The sequence below is a fragment of the Maylandia zebra genome, linkage group LG7 (genome assembly GCF_041146795.1).
Source record: "Maylandia zebra isolate NMK-2024a linkage group LG7, Mzebra_GT3a, whole genome shotgun sequence".
Classification (NCBI taxonomy): Eukaryota; Metazoa; Chordata; class Actinopteri; order Cichliformes; family Cichlidae; genus Maylandia; species Maylandia zebra.
Genome location: NC_135173.1, coordinates 7,292,476 through 7,307,571, shown reverse-complemented (window position 1 = coordinate 7,307,571; position 15,096 = coordinate 7,292,476). Strand labels below are relative to the sequence as shown.

General features: G+C 39.8%; 3 protein-coding genes across 5 annotated transcripts; 1 reads left to right on the top strand and 2 right to left on the bottom strand.

The window, feature by feature from the left end:
• Positions 1-120: 120 nt before the first annotated feature.
• Positions 121-2,285, top strand: cib1 (calcium and integrin binding 1 (calmyrin)). The gene is made up of 7 exons (XM_004563426.6): positions 121-295; positions 995-1,029; positions 1,123-1,222; positions 1,390-1,543; positions 1,649-1,767; positions 1,891-1,979; positions 2,065-2,285. Exons 1-7 carry the CDS (start codon positions 245-247, stop codon positions 2,084-2,086), a joined length of 570 nt encoding a protein of 189 aa, XP_004563483.1. The 5' UTR covers positions 121-244; the 3' UTR covers positions 2,087-2,285.
• rccd1 (RCC1 domain containing 1) lies at positions 2,062-4,360 on the bottom strand. 2 transcript variants are annotated; one of them, XM_004563427.3, is made up of 8 exons: positions 4,032-4,360; positions 3,723-3,938; positions 3,466-3,625; positions 3,230-3,351; positions 3,053-3,154; positions 2,794-2,964; positions 2,684-2,713; positions 2,062-2,569 (listed from the first exon to the last, which is right to left on the bottom strand). In XM_004563427.3, exons 1-8 carry the CDS (start codon positions 4,237-4,239, stop codon positions 2,388-2,390), a joined length of 1,191 nt encoding a protein of 396 aa, XP_004563484.2. In that variant the 5' UTR covers positions 4,240-4,360; the 3' UTR covers positions 2,062-2,387. The 2 variants fall into 2 exon arrangements, with proteins under 2 accessions (XP_004563484.2, XP_076741752.1); XM_076885637.1 differs by lacking the exon at positions 2,684-2,713.
• Positions 4,361-5,168: 808 nt separating this feature from the next.
• On the bottom strand, positions 5,169-13,407 carry unc45a (unc-45 myosin chaperone A). 2 transcript variants are annotated; one of them, XM_004563424.4, is made up of 19 exons: positions 13,258-13,407; positions 12,949-13,141; positions 10,797-10,972; positions 10,622-10,711; positions 10,319-10,486; positions 9,938-10,106; positions 9,641-9,811; positions 9,288-9,459; positions 8,860-9,160; positions 8,681-8,775; positions 8,386-8,527; positions 7,911-8,051; positions 7,658-7,785; positions 7,524-7,590; positions 7,247-7,360; positions 7,031-7,146; positions 6,354-6,471; positions 6,113-6,268; positions 5,169-6,024 (listed from the first exon to the last, which is right to left on the bottom strand). In XM_004563424.4, the coding sequence occupies exons 1-19, from the start codon at positions 13,279-13,281 to the stop codon at positions 5,737-5,739; spliced, it is 2,829 nt and encodes a 942-aa protein (XP_004563481.1). In that variant the 5' UTR covers positions 13,282-13,407; the 3' UTR covers positions 5,169-5,736. The 2 variants fall into 2 exon arrangements, with proteins under 2 accessions (XP_004563481.1, XP_004563482.3); XM_004563425.5 differs by lacking the exon at positions 13,258-13,407 and having other exon boundaries at positions 12,945-13,080.
• Between the last annotated feature and the right edge of the window lie 1,689 nt (positions 13,408-15,096).

Sequence of the window (15,096 nt, the reverse complement as noted above, 5' to 3'; positions counted from 1 at the left end):
AAAATTGTGAACAGGAACCAAACTGAGTTTTTCCTTTTTTAAACTTTCCAAAGAAAAAAAGGCCACTTTTTTTTAAGGTTTTGCATATACGTCACTATAGAAACCGCTACGTTACACCCGACAAGGGGAGGACGCTTCTAGTCAGAAACCGGAAGTAAGCGAAGCAGAAAACATTAGCCGTTCAGTAGTTTTGCGGGTTACTGTTAACTACGGCAAAGTACAATTTGAAGTTGAAAACTTCGACATGGGAACTACGGCGAGTCAACTTTCGAAAGAGTCGCTCTCAGAATATCAGGTAAGTCCCGAAAGCAAAGTCTCCACAGGCAAACTTTACCTATTTTCTTAATGGACGAGTGGAAGTGTTTTTTACGCCCTGTAATAACGTTAAAGGAAGAGCGTAATAGCTTTGTTAGCCTGACGTTTCAAAGGAGAAATAAAATGATAAGCGTCCTGGTGCTCAAATAACCAGTATTATTTACATTTGTAGTTGATGTAATTCGTATTGATTATATGTAACGTCTGCGGAAATACTATTAAAAACAAGTTACGGTCACTAGCCTAATAACAACCAATACTGTTGCTCAGACTCTTTAAAAACATCCGTTTGAGGGTAAAAGTTACAAATTTATGTTAATAAGTGATTGTTGTCTTTGCACTGATGCTTACATTTACTTTGCTTTTGTTTTGGAAGAAGAAAGAAGCGCTTATTGTTACTAAACTCAGAGAAAATGTATTCATAAATATATGTGTTATCCTTTTATCTCCTGTTTGAACAACTTCAGTAATTAAAATCAGGTACGCACTGAGTGGGTCCGGGCTGTCTTGTCTTTGTTTTGTTGTTCATTCAAAGCTCAGTTTGAAAACTGTTTATTATTGTTTAATGTATCACTTTTTATATGCTTTTATTTTTCTTGTTAAATTAAGAAGATGCCTGTTTATTTGAACAAGAAGCTCTTCAACTTCTTAAAGGACTAATCCCTACATATATTTTTAGGAGCTGACCTTCCTGACAAAACAAGAAATTCTTCTGTAAGTGACAAGCTGCAAGTCATCATACTAACAAAAAATTTTGTCTTCTGCTGGTTGTTGTAACGTGTGATATATTTTTCTCTTTTTTTGCAGTGCTCACAAGAGATTCACAGAACTGCTTGAGAAACATGAAAAAGAACAAATAGATGCCAGAGTACCAATAGGCAGGATTATTACTCTGCCTGAGCTCAAGGTGAAAAGATTTTAACAAAGCATATGCATTACATTGTTTTTATGTTTTGTTTTTTGCGTTAATGCTTGATTTCTATGTTTATGGGATTATATTGTAATTCATGCTCTGAAGGAAGTGCTTCAGTGGCTGGTAATCTGTTCTGACCTTTGTACTCATTCCCGTTACAGTCCAACCCCTTCAAGGAAAGAATCTGCCAGGTGTTCTCAACCTCTGAACAAAAAGATGGAAGCCTCACTTTTGAGGACTTCCTGGATCTTCTGAGTGCCTTCAGCGACTCTGCTACTCTGGAAATCAAATCCCACTATGCATTCCGCATATTTGGTAAAAAAAAAAAAAAAAAAAAAAAACGTTGATAAAAAGTGATATAGTTATTTTTGCACACAAATATGTCAGTCTACGAAATGCTAACCAGTCTGCTGCTTTCAGACTTTGATGATGATGGAACCCTTGACTGTGCTGATCTGGAGAAGCTGGTTAACTGCTTAACTGGTGAGACAAACGATGCAAAACTTTCCTCCACGGAAATGAAGCAGCTCATCAGCAACGTGAGATTACTGAGTTTGTCTTTATAGTTGTAAGGGGTGGTTATAAACTGCGTGTGGGATGGTATACTGATGTGTCAGTAAGCCTAACAATGTCTTTCTTTTCCATGTCTGCGTGTTGTTTAGATTCTTGAAGAGTCAGACATCGACAAGGACGGAACTGTGAACCTCTCAGAGTTTCAGCACGTCATTTCAAGGTCACCAGATTTTGTCAGGTAACTAGAAATCCAGCTGCTCCAAACACCAATAATTATTTGCATTTATAAGTGTCCAATTGATTCTCATTTGATTTATCCACAGTTCCTTCAAGATTGTGCTCTGAAGACTTCCAGTGGACCTTGGAGATGCATGCACCTTTTTAATTTTAGTGTATAATTTTAAATCAGAACAATTTTAATTACTTGCCTTAAATTATATTTACCTGTGGATTTTGCTGCCTTAACTGTTTTATGTAATTTGTCAAATATAAACCCTTTTTAAACATCTGTTTGAAGAAAAAATAAAAGTTTCACCAAAAAGTATTGAGTTGAGTTTTTATAGAGAAAAAAAATGAACAAAGAAATTTAGTTAATTCTTTGTGTTTGTAGGAGAAATTTACAACTGTTGTCCAAAGTTCACTGTGCTTAACAAGTGCATTTTGTGCTATTTTCAGCACAAGCTACTTCCTCCTTTACAGCAGCAGCAAATGTGTTCCATGTCCCGCACACCACATCAAGCACACGCATCTGCTCAGCCCTGAAAAACTCCACACGCTGCGGCTCATCCGAACTAGTTACTGTTTGGTGTCCAAGCTGGCCATATTCCCCTGTAAAGGTAATAAAGGCAAAGATGCCAAAAATCTTGGCGTTCACTTTGATTTGAATGATACTGCTTTGAGTATTTCACTTAGATGTAACACATTTCTAAAACCAAAACTCACCCCATCCCCAAGTGTAGAGGTCACCAGTGGCTGAAAATAAGAAATTGTGACACGATGATTGCTAGAAAATGTGCATCCCGGTAAAACAACTGTCAGAAGAGATTCCTTACTTGTTACTGCAGCTGTGTGGCGGGAACCACAGCTTACTGCTCGGATTTCACATGATGAAGAGACGTCCAGCAGAGCGGGGAACGCCTGGATTGATATGAACACATCTTCATGCTCCTCTTCCTCCTTTAGCTTTTCATCTGGTGGTGTGCTGGTATCACAGCATAATTCTCCTGTTTGATAAGGTCAGTGGTTCAAAATGGATGTAAAAACTGCCTCTTCAATAGAACTCTTTAAAGCAGTGCACATTTCAGGACAGACCTGTTTGTTGACTAGTTTTCTGCTGAGATTTCCTCAGACCTCGAGAAGGAAGTCCAAGCTGGCCGCTCTCATTCCAGCCCCACACATAAAGGTCACCCCCATCTAAGAACAAAAAGATCCTCTTCAAATCCTTTTCAAACTGATTGTAACTTGTCCAAATCTTTATTTGACATTTACCACTAATGCAAGCTGAGTGCCAGCCTCCTGTAGCCACATGGGTCATGGGCATCCCCCAGAGTGCCTCCACTACTCTGGGCTCCTCCTCAGAGGTGAGCCCTCCATGCCCCAGCTGACCATGGCTGTTACATAAACACATGCATGCATAGGAAGATTACTTATGCTTATTTGTTGTTTATGCATGAAACTGCTGCTTCTCACATGTTCAACAAAGACATATGTGTGAGTGGCTCCACCTGCCCAGTCCCCAGCTGTACACTGCTCCAGTGGCAGTAAGAAGAACAGCATGCTCTGCACCCAGTGCTAGGCTCCTGGCTTTCAGGTGTCCTGGTAAGGTGCAGTAGAAGGGAGGCTTTAAGGCAATGTAACCTCCAGGGACCAATGGCAAATTCACATCTATAAAAATAAATAAAAAGTAATATTGAGACTCTGTAATTTCATACATCATTATTAATGTCTGTCTAGCCAGATAAGATATTAGCATACACATTACCAGAGCCCTCTGCGTCGGTTTTTATATCCATGCTCCATGATGGACTCTTCTCCCTCTTCTGCAGATCCCAGGTCTCAATCCTGTCTGGGAAGGCCAGGGTCAAGTGCGATTCACTGATGAATAAATCCTTACAACCACGGCTCTCTATTTTAGAAATACCACAGTCCTCGCTGGAGACCGATTCCCCAAAACCTGCCAAGCTCAGGCAGCTGTCTCCTGACAGAAACAACAAACAACAAAACAAGAGCTAAGCTAAAGCAATAGATGTATTAATCCTCAGGACTTAGGCGATGTCTTTGATACACTCACCCTCTAAATGTAAAGATGCTCTTCGACTCCAGCTCACTCTGATCTGACTTGTCTTCAAGCAGCATCTACTTCTATCCACGTGACTGCTGAGCTCTGCTGGGTGACTTATTTTGACTTGGTGGGGCGCGCTGCTACTTTCTCCTCTGCCTGACTTTTCCTGGACACATATCTGTCCAAAGGCGTTGAAACCGAAGCCAAACCAGCGCATCTGAACACCGAGCAGCTCAACAGAAGCTGTTCGCAAAACTAACCTACGATTGCGCTTATTTTTATTTTTTTTTAATACAGCAGGAGCACAAGCGGCGAGAGATGATGACGAGTGGCGAGGGAGGAGCATGTCATTTAAATCGTCTTTAAAGAGACATACACCAAGTTCATGTTTATTGACAGTATTTAAGGTTGCTCTGTTACTACACGTTACACCGAGATTATTGTGAACAAAAGCTGTGCATCAGGCATATACCTCGGGCTTTTCACAATGTCTTATAAATAGCTGGCTCACTAAGTGTGAAATGTGCGTGCGCATAAACAGTTGTACAATAAAAAGTTGTACAGACATGGAAGGGTTCGCTTTTTTGATCCAGATTGTTATGTGGCCTGGCTCACTTACGTAGCAGATCAGCTGGACTGTACATGATCACTAAACTAAATTGAGTTTGAAACCCCTGCCATAAATTATAAAATGTGTGCCACAAACTTTGATAGGACAACTTGTGTCACATTTCTTATTTAGTTTGGAAAGTTGTAGAATGGCCATTTTAATAATATAAAAATTCTCAGAGCAGTCAGTGGCACCCCTCATCCTCCTAGCAGATGTACCTATGATGTCAGTTTCAAAATCCTTTCTTCTGTTGTTTCATTCACGATATTTTCAAAAAAAAAACCCAACAGATTCAGACTCATCGGAGATTTTCAGTACATACACTTAAGGTATAAATTTGAAACTCCTACATTACTTCATTGTCAAGTGATCGCATTCAAAGAGTTGGGTATCCATATTGCCCGCCCAGTAGGGCGATGACAATACCCCGCCAGCCTTTCATGGCTGAGGGATAAAAATAGTTGGGCATCCCAGCACTAAAGCACCATTATAAAGTACATCTAGCCAGGTGGGATATGGAATAAAGTAAACAGAAGTGAGGATTGGTCATTTTTATTTATTTTTTTCATGTGTTCAGTTAAAACGTATTAAAACAACAAAGCACACTGGGAATGTGTTGGATTGTCAATAATAGTGATAACAAACATTTAAACAAAAAGTAAATTTTATAGTGTAAATGAAATGTTTCTATTTTTGCTGAATATAAAATAAAATATTGAGAAAAGTAGTGTGCACAATAAAAATAAGAATGTGTTTGTGGGACTAATAATGACACTCAAATGAAATATTTGCACATATATAGGAATGGTCATTTTTAGTGGAAATACATGGAGGAGAAATGTTGGTCTCTGGGTGGAATACACACTTTTGCCAGACTTTAACAAGTGTACAATCAACGTTACACAGCAGTCAAAAATCATTTCTGTGCTGTTGGTTCTTCCATTTGATACCATTCTTCACTACATCCCTTATTGCTTTTAATCATTTTTTGTTAAGACATATGAGCCCATTTCCTGCAAAAATGAAATTACTTCACTGGTCCAATATAATGTTCAAAGAACTGAAACGCTGTCAGGTGGCACATCCACACACTGCACTTTGTGTTCAGGGTTCAGTTCCTGAGCTCTTCTCCTTTTCTTCCCTGTTTCTGATGATGCCGTACTCCATTGCTTTATCCAGGCAGTTCTGAGCTATCTTCGAGACGGCATCTGGCATGCCCTCTCCTCCCTTTGCAAGGACGGAAAGAATCTCCAGAGCTTCGCTCTCTATGAGTTTCTCAGCCAGACTCTTCTCTGCCTGGATCATGTTCTGAACTATGACCACTCCACGATGACGTAGGTCAGGTATTTCACTGAGCAACAAAGCCTGCACAATTTCTAGCCAGTGGGTTGTCTGAGAAGATAACAGAAGTCATGTGAGCAAAAATAGAGTAAAAAAAAATAAAATAATGGTAGCGACACTACTGGAGTGCTTTTCTTACAGTTCCAGGGATGCGAGCGCAGAGTTCAGGATGTTCGGCTGTCAGCATGGCCAAGGTTCCTGCAGCAGCTTTCCGCAGCCTCCCGTCATCCTCTCCGCTATAAAGCACGAGCAGCTTCAGGCGATCATTTCCTGTGGCCAGGTAGAGCTTCTGCACCTGAGGATGCCACACAGCACAGCCGCTACTGTCAGTTCAACCGGTATTCATGTATTCAAAGACTTGTTAATAAATTATCCCTTACCTCAGTATTTAAAACCAAGTTGCACATGCACTCTGTGGCAGAAGCTCGTACAAGGTCATGCTCCTCAAACATGTAACCTTCAATTTTAGGTACAGCTTTCTCCTTGATGATCTTTTGCCTGTGAAAGTGTATACTTAATTCAGAAAACTGAAAAACACTTATGAAACTGCGCTGATCAGGATAAAAGATGCTTTAAAAGGCAGATATAATGTAAGTTTTGAAAAAAGTAAAAAATAAAACAGAACAAGGCATGCTTTGCATAACTGCACAACTTCAGCGTTAATTATCAGCTTCTACAGTGAAAACAGCTTTGACAGGAAATTGGATTTCAGTGGTCAACAGAGACTCTAAATGTTTCAGTCTTTGGAAAGTTGCCATACAAGAAAATTACTGCATGTTAATCAAGTCTGTGATTTAGTCTATATTAAGTCTCAGTCACTTGTGGTCACCCTGGAAGAATTTAAAAACAGGTTTGATGGAAGGATTTCACACCATCTAAATACTTTATGCTAAGCAATAAAAGTGACACATGTATTGATCTGCAAAAGTAGCTTTGCAAAATGCAGAAAATGTAAAATAAATAAATAAATAAAAGTATCCTAAATGTAATGTTCTGGAATGAAAATAGACTGTTTTGTATGAATACTTTTAGTAGAGACTCCCCCCTAGTGGCGAACCTGAGTCTATCGTTGATGCCAGCCAGGTTTGTGAGAGCCATGAGTGCCTCAAAGTTCTGCAGCAGGGTGCACTCAAGCCTCAGAAGGCTGGTTAGTGGGCGTACCACCTCATAGATCTGACCCCAAAAAATACACAAACAAACAAAAGCAAGATAATGTTAAAGAGTTATTGTATTTTTTTTAAGTTAACTTGTGTGTTACTGTTTGCATTTTTACCCTTTCTCCTGGAAAGGCAATCTCCGGGTTAGACGTGATGGTTATTTTTGCCAGGGCTTGTGCAGCTTTGATTTTTCCTGCATCTGTGTTGTCGGATGCAAGTGGGATCAGAGCCTTTTGGAGGAGAGCAGCAGACATAAATCATTTAAGCCTTCTGAAGTGTGGTGCTTAGTTAAGAGTGTAGGCTAAACCGAGTGTATTTTAGAATAGAATAGAAAAAAATATTTTAATTGTCCCACAAGGGGAAATTTGGGAAATTTTTATCAGTACACTCTACCTTTCCTCCACCCTGTGCCACCACTGTGCCTCTGTCTTCCTGTCGCTCCACTAGGGCCAAGAACACCCTGCCGTGAAAGATTATATTAACCAGAAAATCTACAGAAAAAACAAGACTTACTGCCATTTTCCTACCTGGCAATACATTCCCTACAAGCCTCAGTGAGTGCAGGACTCTCCTGTTTGACCATGCAAACCAATGCAGACACCACACCAGCCTCCAGCAGCTTCACCAGCCTTTTCTCTACATAGGAAGGTGCATCCTAACATAAAAAAAAGCAGGCAGAAATATGAATCATAACCAAAAATAATTGAAATGAAGCTGTATAAAATAAATATTGTGCTATGTTAGTTCTACTTGAAAAGAAAAGGTTAATTTTAGTATTACCTTGGGATGTTCCTCAGGTACATGCTGCTTTGCATACTTGGCCAGCTCCACCATTTGAGGGTCTGGTTTCTCCACATCATAACTGTTGGTGCAATTCACTAATGTAGAACCCACAGCAAAGAGCACAGTCTTATCCTCGGACTGCAAAAACACACAGAAAACACAAAAAGGGCATCAGTGCATTTCAAGCATGGATGACAATCTGGTCCTGTGACATGAAATAGTTAGCAATAGTTACTTAGATTTAGAACAAATGAGTCCAATGAGAGACAGGAAAGGACTACTGATTAACTGGTCAGCGCTATAGACAGGACTAACACTGCCATCTAATGCACCGTGAAGGTGTGTGCCAAATATGCTGACGTTTGGTTATGAAGAATCAGACCCTGTTAGCTCCACAGAAGTCAGAGTGGAGAAAATATAAGACTTCAGTTTAAATTCTTTCAGCTATGAGGAAAATAATGATGAGTTATACCTTTGCAAGGTCAAACATGGCCAGCAGGGCATTCTTGTCTTCCACCAAGTCTTCCTTTACATCTGCATCAAAGGTGAGGTAGGCGAGACCTTCCACAGACCAGCGGCGGGAAGTTGGGGGGAGAGTCTCATTACACAGCCACCTTACAGAGAAAGAGATAAAGCTTGTCAGTTATTTGAAATCCAGTAATCCACTCAAAACCTGGTATTTAGATCAGGTTTTGCAGATGTACATCAAGCATGCTGCATCTCTTAATCTATACCTAGGGCTTAAGATTCAATATAAGCCAACATACTTCCTGCACTGCTTGGCAAGCTTAAGTGTAGATCCCTCTGCAAACTGCTTCATGCTGAAATCTGTTCCTCCTGCTGATCCAAGCTTGCACAAACCCTGTGCAATAGCCCACATACACATAGCTGTTATTTTCATCTTTATTTAGAAGTGTTATTTTCTAAAACTATCTGTGGTACTTACCACTAGGGCTCTCACACGTATCCTGTCATTCTCGCTCTTCTTGTATAGGTCCTTTAGCAGGGACACTCCGTTGGCTGTGATAAATGAAGCTCTCTTGGCTTTGCCTGCAGCATGGATTAGAGCCTCAACCGCTACCTGCTGGTGAGTAACATCTTCGGAGGCACACAGCGATATCACGGCATCCATCATTCCTGACATTTCCAGAGTTCTGTTACCCACATCACTTGGCCCTTGTAGAAGCACTGATACTGTCTGGATGGCTCTCAGCTTGCCGTCTAGGCCAGGCCGGCTGAAATGTTGCCTGCCCACAACAACATTATGTTAGAAGAATCAATCAGTTTTCATGCTCACAAAGGACTTGTGATGCAGTTCTGGAAAAAAGATCTAAACGAACAAACAGTTTAAACAAGCTTCCTTGGTCAACTCACTGAACATATTCTTCACATAGTTTGTTGAAGTTCTCCCTCTCTTTGTCACTCTTTAGGTCATCATAGAGTTTGCTCAGCAAGACTGAACAGCTCATGTGACTGTTGTCTGTAAGAGGTGGCCCTTCTGAGATCTCTGGGACAGTCCCAGCCACTTCCAGGATTTTCTTCAGCCCTGTAGGAAAACAATGAGTCTCTAATTCATATACAGTGATAACAGATAACATCAGTTATAAATTTTCTAACATAGAAAAATGAACAAAATAAACATGCATCTTTGTGTCACGGTAATGCATGCCTTGGTATCCACCATGGTTTAATAAATTATTTGCCTACATGTAGGATGTGTTTCATACCCTGGTCTACCACCCATAACGTGAGGGAGTTATCTGGGTTTTTCAAGGATTTGCGGGGTACTTGTTTGACAAGGAGATTTATAGCGCTGTCTCTGCCCGGTCCTGACACATTTGATGCTGGCATCATTTCCAAAAGGTGTCGTAACATTGACCGCAGCTCCTTGGATGGTTCTGTGTTAAGATTCATATAGTGAGTAACAATTAAATGTAAAGAACACAGAGCCGACACACACAAAACATTTGCTAAAGGTTAACCTTCAGTGTAACCAAGTTCCCAATATAAGTATCTAAACTCACCAGGAAGTATAGCTTCATCTTTTCCTCTGATCTCTCTTTTCATTCCCTCTGTCAGAGCTTCAAACATCACCTGTAGCAGATGGCAGGCAGCCAGAGACACACTTGAAGCTCCTGATCCCATTACCACACACAGCTGCTCCATTCCCAACTCATTCACTATCGCCATAGTCTGGAAATTCAAAGAATGGACATCAGCAATAATGAACTGCAAAACAACTGAGTGACAAGCACATTGAACAGCCTGCTCTAGCTTCACATTAATGATGGATGGAAATCAGAATGGATATAAACCTTTTTTTTTATAATTCCAAACTACAAAAATACAAAAAGTGACTTTAAAGATGAAGCAAATAGTAATCTCAAAGGAACAGTCACACTTACTCTAGACTGATGTCCTGTGCACAAACCAACCAATGTCCTGAGAGCAGAAAGTACAACATCCTCCAGCTTTGACTGCAGAAGTTTCTGAATTAGCTTCACTCCATCATTACGGAAGATCTGTTCAGCTCCTGCTTCCTCTCGAGATAGCACCACTAGATTCTGAGCAGCCTGAAATTGATTGAAGGATTTGATTATTTTGGTGCCGTACAGTTTTACAGACGCATTAGCATTAATGAAGAAATATCAGGCGCATCAAGAATGAATTAGAGGAATGTATTCATCTGCCTTTTGAGTTATTCTCACCTTCTGTCGATCGCACTCTTTAGTAGATGGATCTAAGAGGAGGGAGAACATCTGCTGCACACGAGCATCGGTGGAGTTTAGTTGTGCTGACTAAAGGGTTAAGAGAAATGATTTCAATTAGCAAGATACAATTTAGAAAATAAGTTTATCCACACCTTTATCCACATCACACCACCTTTTGCTGAATCTGTGCTCCCAGCTGTCTGAGCAGATCCTGGAAAGCTTTATTTTTGGGCTCCAGTTGGGCACATCTCTGAGCATCCAGAAAGGCCTGGTCAAACCGGCCAAGTTTCTGAAATGCCTGGGCCCTCCGAAATCTGGCTTTCACATCACCTTGGTCAGTATCGAGTGCTGGAAAGAGACAATAATAATATTCATCAAAGCTGCAAAAGCATCTGTGTAAAGACACATTTCATGCAACAATGTCCAGAATGCTGAAAATCACAAGTTGTGAATAATGTTATCCATTATAAAAAAAATATTTCTGCTGTAACTATTGCTCAATAAGAATTCTTTGGTCTATAATACCTACCTAATAACTAAAAGTTTGTTTTTGTTAAGACAACATAATGATACTGGTGACATGTATACCATTATAATTATGTTGTCCATTGTTTGTTTAATTATTATATTGCAGGAAAAGATGCTTGTATGTAATCGACGTCATCACACTGTTTGGCCAGCAGAGCGCATTCAAACTCCATTGTTTACAATACTCTCAGTTTGCACCACATGCGGCAGAGTATCAATCAAGTAGTGTCTTCACAGTAAGTAAGAAAAGTCAGTAAACACTTTCACTTTTTCAATATAACTTAAATATAATCTAGATATACCATAACATTAAAACCACTGGTTTAGGTGTCCCATTACTACCAAAACAGTTACTAGGTCATGGTCACAGGATGGCTGGTGAAGTTTTGCTGTCTGGTACTGGGATATTGGCAGCATAACCCTTTCTTGGTACTGTGGATTGCAGCGTGAGGGCCTTCATGTATTAGTGTTGTTCCACTCAATCATGTGATAGGTTTGGATGTGGGCAGTTTGAAAGCTGGACCAGTGCCTTTGGCTCTTTATCTATCTAGCAATTTAAATCTATATGTATAAAGAAAATATATACACAGTATGAGTCAGATGAGCTGATCTGTAGAAAATTGTCAGATTAGTAGCTCAGTTTAAAGTTGTCATGCTTCTTTGGTTTCTTTTCTATTTTTTAGCATCTGAATGAATGAAATATAAGGCCATCTGTGCGTATATATGCTTGTGCATTATGCGCATAGATTCATTTGTATGTATTTACAGAGGTATTGCAAATTACCTTATTGTTAACTACTCATATACACAAAGTACAGGTTGATAAGATATTTCTGCACCTTTTTTGTTTGCCTTGATATGACTGTGGAATTTATTATGATTTTACATATTCTAACCCATACATCGTAATATAAGTGCACTTTGCAACCTCCGTGCCTTTCTCTTGTCTTTTATAGATTACTCCTGTTTCTTATTTATTCTTGTTGTCTTACTATTTATATTTGTTTCCTGCATAGTTGGCGTGGAGCACCCACAATTTCATTGTACGTGTACAATGACGGCACGGTGGTTAGCACTGTTGCCGCACAGCAAGAAGGTCCTGAGTTCAATTCCACCATCAGGCCGGGGTCTTTCTGTGTGGAGTTTGCATGTTCTCCCCGTGTTTGCGTGGGTTCTATCCGGGTACTCCGGCTTCCTCCCATCGTCCAAAGACATGCAGCTTGTGGGGATAGGTTAATTGGATAATCCAAATTGCCACTAGGTGTGAATGTGCGAGTGAATGTGAGTGTGTCTGTCCCTGTGTGTTAGCCCTGTGACAGACTGGCGACCTGTCCAGGGTGTACCCCGCCTTTCGCCCTATGACAGCTGGGATAGGCTCCAGTGCCCCCCGCGACCCTGAAAAGGATAAGCGGAAGCGAATGGGTGGATGGATGTACAATGACAATAAAGGGCTATTCAAAAGTGTACATGGCGAGGTTCCAGGAGGATGACTGTTATCATTATGGTCATTGTGCAAGTGCAACCTTTATAAGGTTGGACAGGATCCAAAAACCTCCAGGCAGGAAGTTACTTTTATCCATTATTGTTAATGTGACTGGCGAATATGGATAAAAAGAACACAAGCCAATATTCATATTGTGAAACTATTTGGATGATGAATGAACTTTAAACCGCGTAAAATAGGGCTAATTTGAGCACTAATACGGACTATTTTCTTTAATTTCAGCTAAGTTGTGGGCCGCGATGAAAGAGAAGTTATTCAGTGATGTTGAGAATAAACAAGAGAACATACCGACCTTTCGAGGCATCAGCCTCTGCCTTGCTGTACTCCTCCAGCTTAAGGTAGCACGCAGAGCGGTTACGGTACAGTACAGCTTTGTCTGCATGGCTGTCAGTCAGCTTCAGTGCTTTGGTGTAACAGCAAACAGCACCTTGCATGTCTCCTGCCTTGAAAAGAGTGTTTCCTTCCTCTTTCAGGGCGGCGGGGTCCTAAAGTAAAGACGGGGGGAAAGGTAGCAGCGGGATCACAGAGAAACTTCGATCAAATGTATTTGACTGAAATTAGCTAAGCTAGGCAAAAGTAGCGAATTGTTTCTCTACATTACCTTTTCTTTTTCAGTATCACTCATCTTTAAGGTGTCGCACACAGTATAATGCAAATATGTAGATTTATTTTACTATACGTGGTCGCAAACACCGCTAACTCCAGCCAAAAATGTTACATCTTTCTACACTTCCGGGTGTCGGAGCACGTTGACGACGTGCACCGCCCTTCTCGCCCACGCTGTATTACCATAAAAGGAAGAGAACAGCTACAACGTTTCTGCCTCCATCTCCACTTTATTTGGTTATATTTCCATTCCATGTGGCTTTCTTCAGTCCATGCAGACACAGAGAGTTATATCAGGCTACTTATGTCATAAAGAGGGGTTGTGAAAGCCAGCAGTTCATTTTTTTCATACATTCACCATATCTGTCTGAGAACTGTAATATAGCAATATAGAACTATTTTTTAAAAAGGAATTACACATGATAAGAACATTTGGGTTGTTAGGTTGTGGGAAAATCACTCGTCTGACTGAGTTGTTCTCCACTCGCCACATTTTGTAAATGTAATCACAAATGATCAAAGTTATTGAATCAATAGAGCAGCTTTAAATGATATATTTTTAAGAATTCATTTATGTGAAGTTTTAACATAAATGTTATGACTTTTGTCATTATTGCCTTTAAAAAAAAGAAACTAGTTATTTTGATTAACTGTATAAGTGTATGCGTAAGTCTGATTAACTAAGTACCACTCAAAGATAAATTGATCTTTTACTGTAATTATTTCAAATTTTTTAGCACTGATAAATGTCAGTAACTTAGATAAGTATCCTATGTATGATGCAGGACAATGTTAAACATTTTTATGTGAACACTGTCCACTTGGGGAGGCTATTAAGCAATACAGTCTTTTATTATACTAAACTTGATCAAGACAGGAAGAAGGAACTAGTGTTTGTCTTCTACAGTTTGCATGTTGTTGTATTTATATGTTACGTGCTAGGGATTCCATTTGAAATGTTTGTGGATGTTAATTAAAAAGTTTTGCATGTCAAACTGGGTTGTTCCACAGTGCCAGTTCAGCCAAAATATGTACTTCAGGTCATACATAGAAGAACAACAACTTAAATAATGTGTTACATTAAAATTTAAGCACCTCATAGTGAAGTGATTCATTTATTATGAACCAAGGAAAACGTTGTCTCACTTTTTGGAAACAAGAGTGCATTCTGAATTTTGGTGTAAAAAAATAAAATAAAATAATATAATTGCAAATTAATATGTTAACCTAAGGTCAGCACTACTGCTTTGTCTCTTGCAGTGGAACTCCACAGTTAAAAACACTAAAGGACGTGTACTGCATTTCTTATACCAGTCCTATGGGAAATCTCCTTTTACCAATACTGTCTAGCACTATTGTTCGGTGTCCTCTGTCGCCTTGGAGACAAGTTTGTCACCTTTGGTCCTTGTGCTCAGGTACACCTGTTAAGGGTCTTATATTACCACAGCACCTTTGTTAATTTAGAAGAATATCCAGCATGGTGATTGGTATATATTTCCTATTGCCTGGACTTTTCTGTAAGGTCTCTTACATAATTTAGTTGCAGGAAATCTAAAACAGCACCAGGGTCCCAAAGAAAAAAAGGCCTGGCCTGAAATCAACAACAGCTGAATAAACATTTGCTCCTTCCTTTTGTGGAAAATTATGCTGTCATTACTGGAACCATAGTACAGAAATAACTTAGAAAGCTTAAACATAGCAAACCACTTTTAATATTTTTTGAGACCTTATAAGAAGTTATTGTGTGTTGCGGCTGGAGTAAAACACATTTCCTGTAATTTCCTGCGTATTCTGCTCATTAATAACTGAAGTGACAGCAGACCTTCTGTTTCAA

Coding starts and splice junctions, on each gene's coding strand:
- rccd1 (XM_004563427.3), bottom strand. CDS start 4,239: ATGCGCTGGTTTGGCTTCGGTTTCAACGCCTTTGGACAGATATGTGTC. Junction 3,155..3,229: donor GCACTCAGCTTGCATTAGTG/GTAAATGTCAAA, acceptor TTTTGTTCTTAG/ATGGGGGTGACCTTTATGTG. Junction 2,714..2,793: donor CCACACAGCTGCAGTAACAA/GTAAGGAATCTC, acceptor TCTTATTTTCAG/CCACTGGTGACCTCTACACT.
- unc45a (XM_004563424.4), bottom strand. CDS start 13,281: ATGAGTGATACTGAAAAAGAAAAG. Junction 8,052..8,385: donor CCATGTTTGACCTTGCAAAG/GTATAACTCATC, acceptor GTGTTTTTGCAG/TCCGAGGATAAGACTGTGCT. Junction 7,361..7,523: donor TGGCACAGGGTGGAGGAAAG/GTAGAGTGTACT, acceptor CTCCTCCAAAAG/GCTCTGATCCCACTTGCATC.
- cib1 (XM_004563426.6), top strand. CDS start 245: ATGGGAACTACGGCGAGTCAACTTTCGAAAGAGTCGCTCTCAGAATAT. Junction 1,223..1,389: donor TTACTCTGCCTGAGCTCAAG/GTGAAAAGATTT, acceptor TTCCCGTTACAG/TCCAACCCCTTCAAGGAAAG. Junction 1,768..1,890: donor TGAAGCAGCTCATCAGCAAC/GTGAGATTACTG, acceptor CGTGTTGTTTAG/ATTCTTGAAGAGTCAGACAT.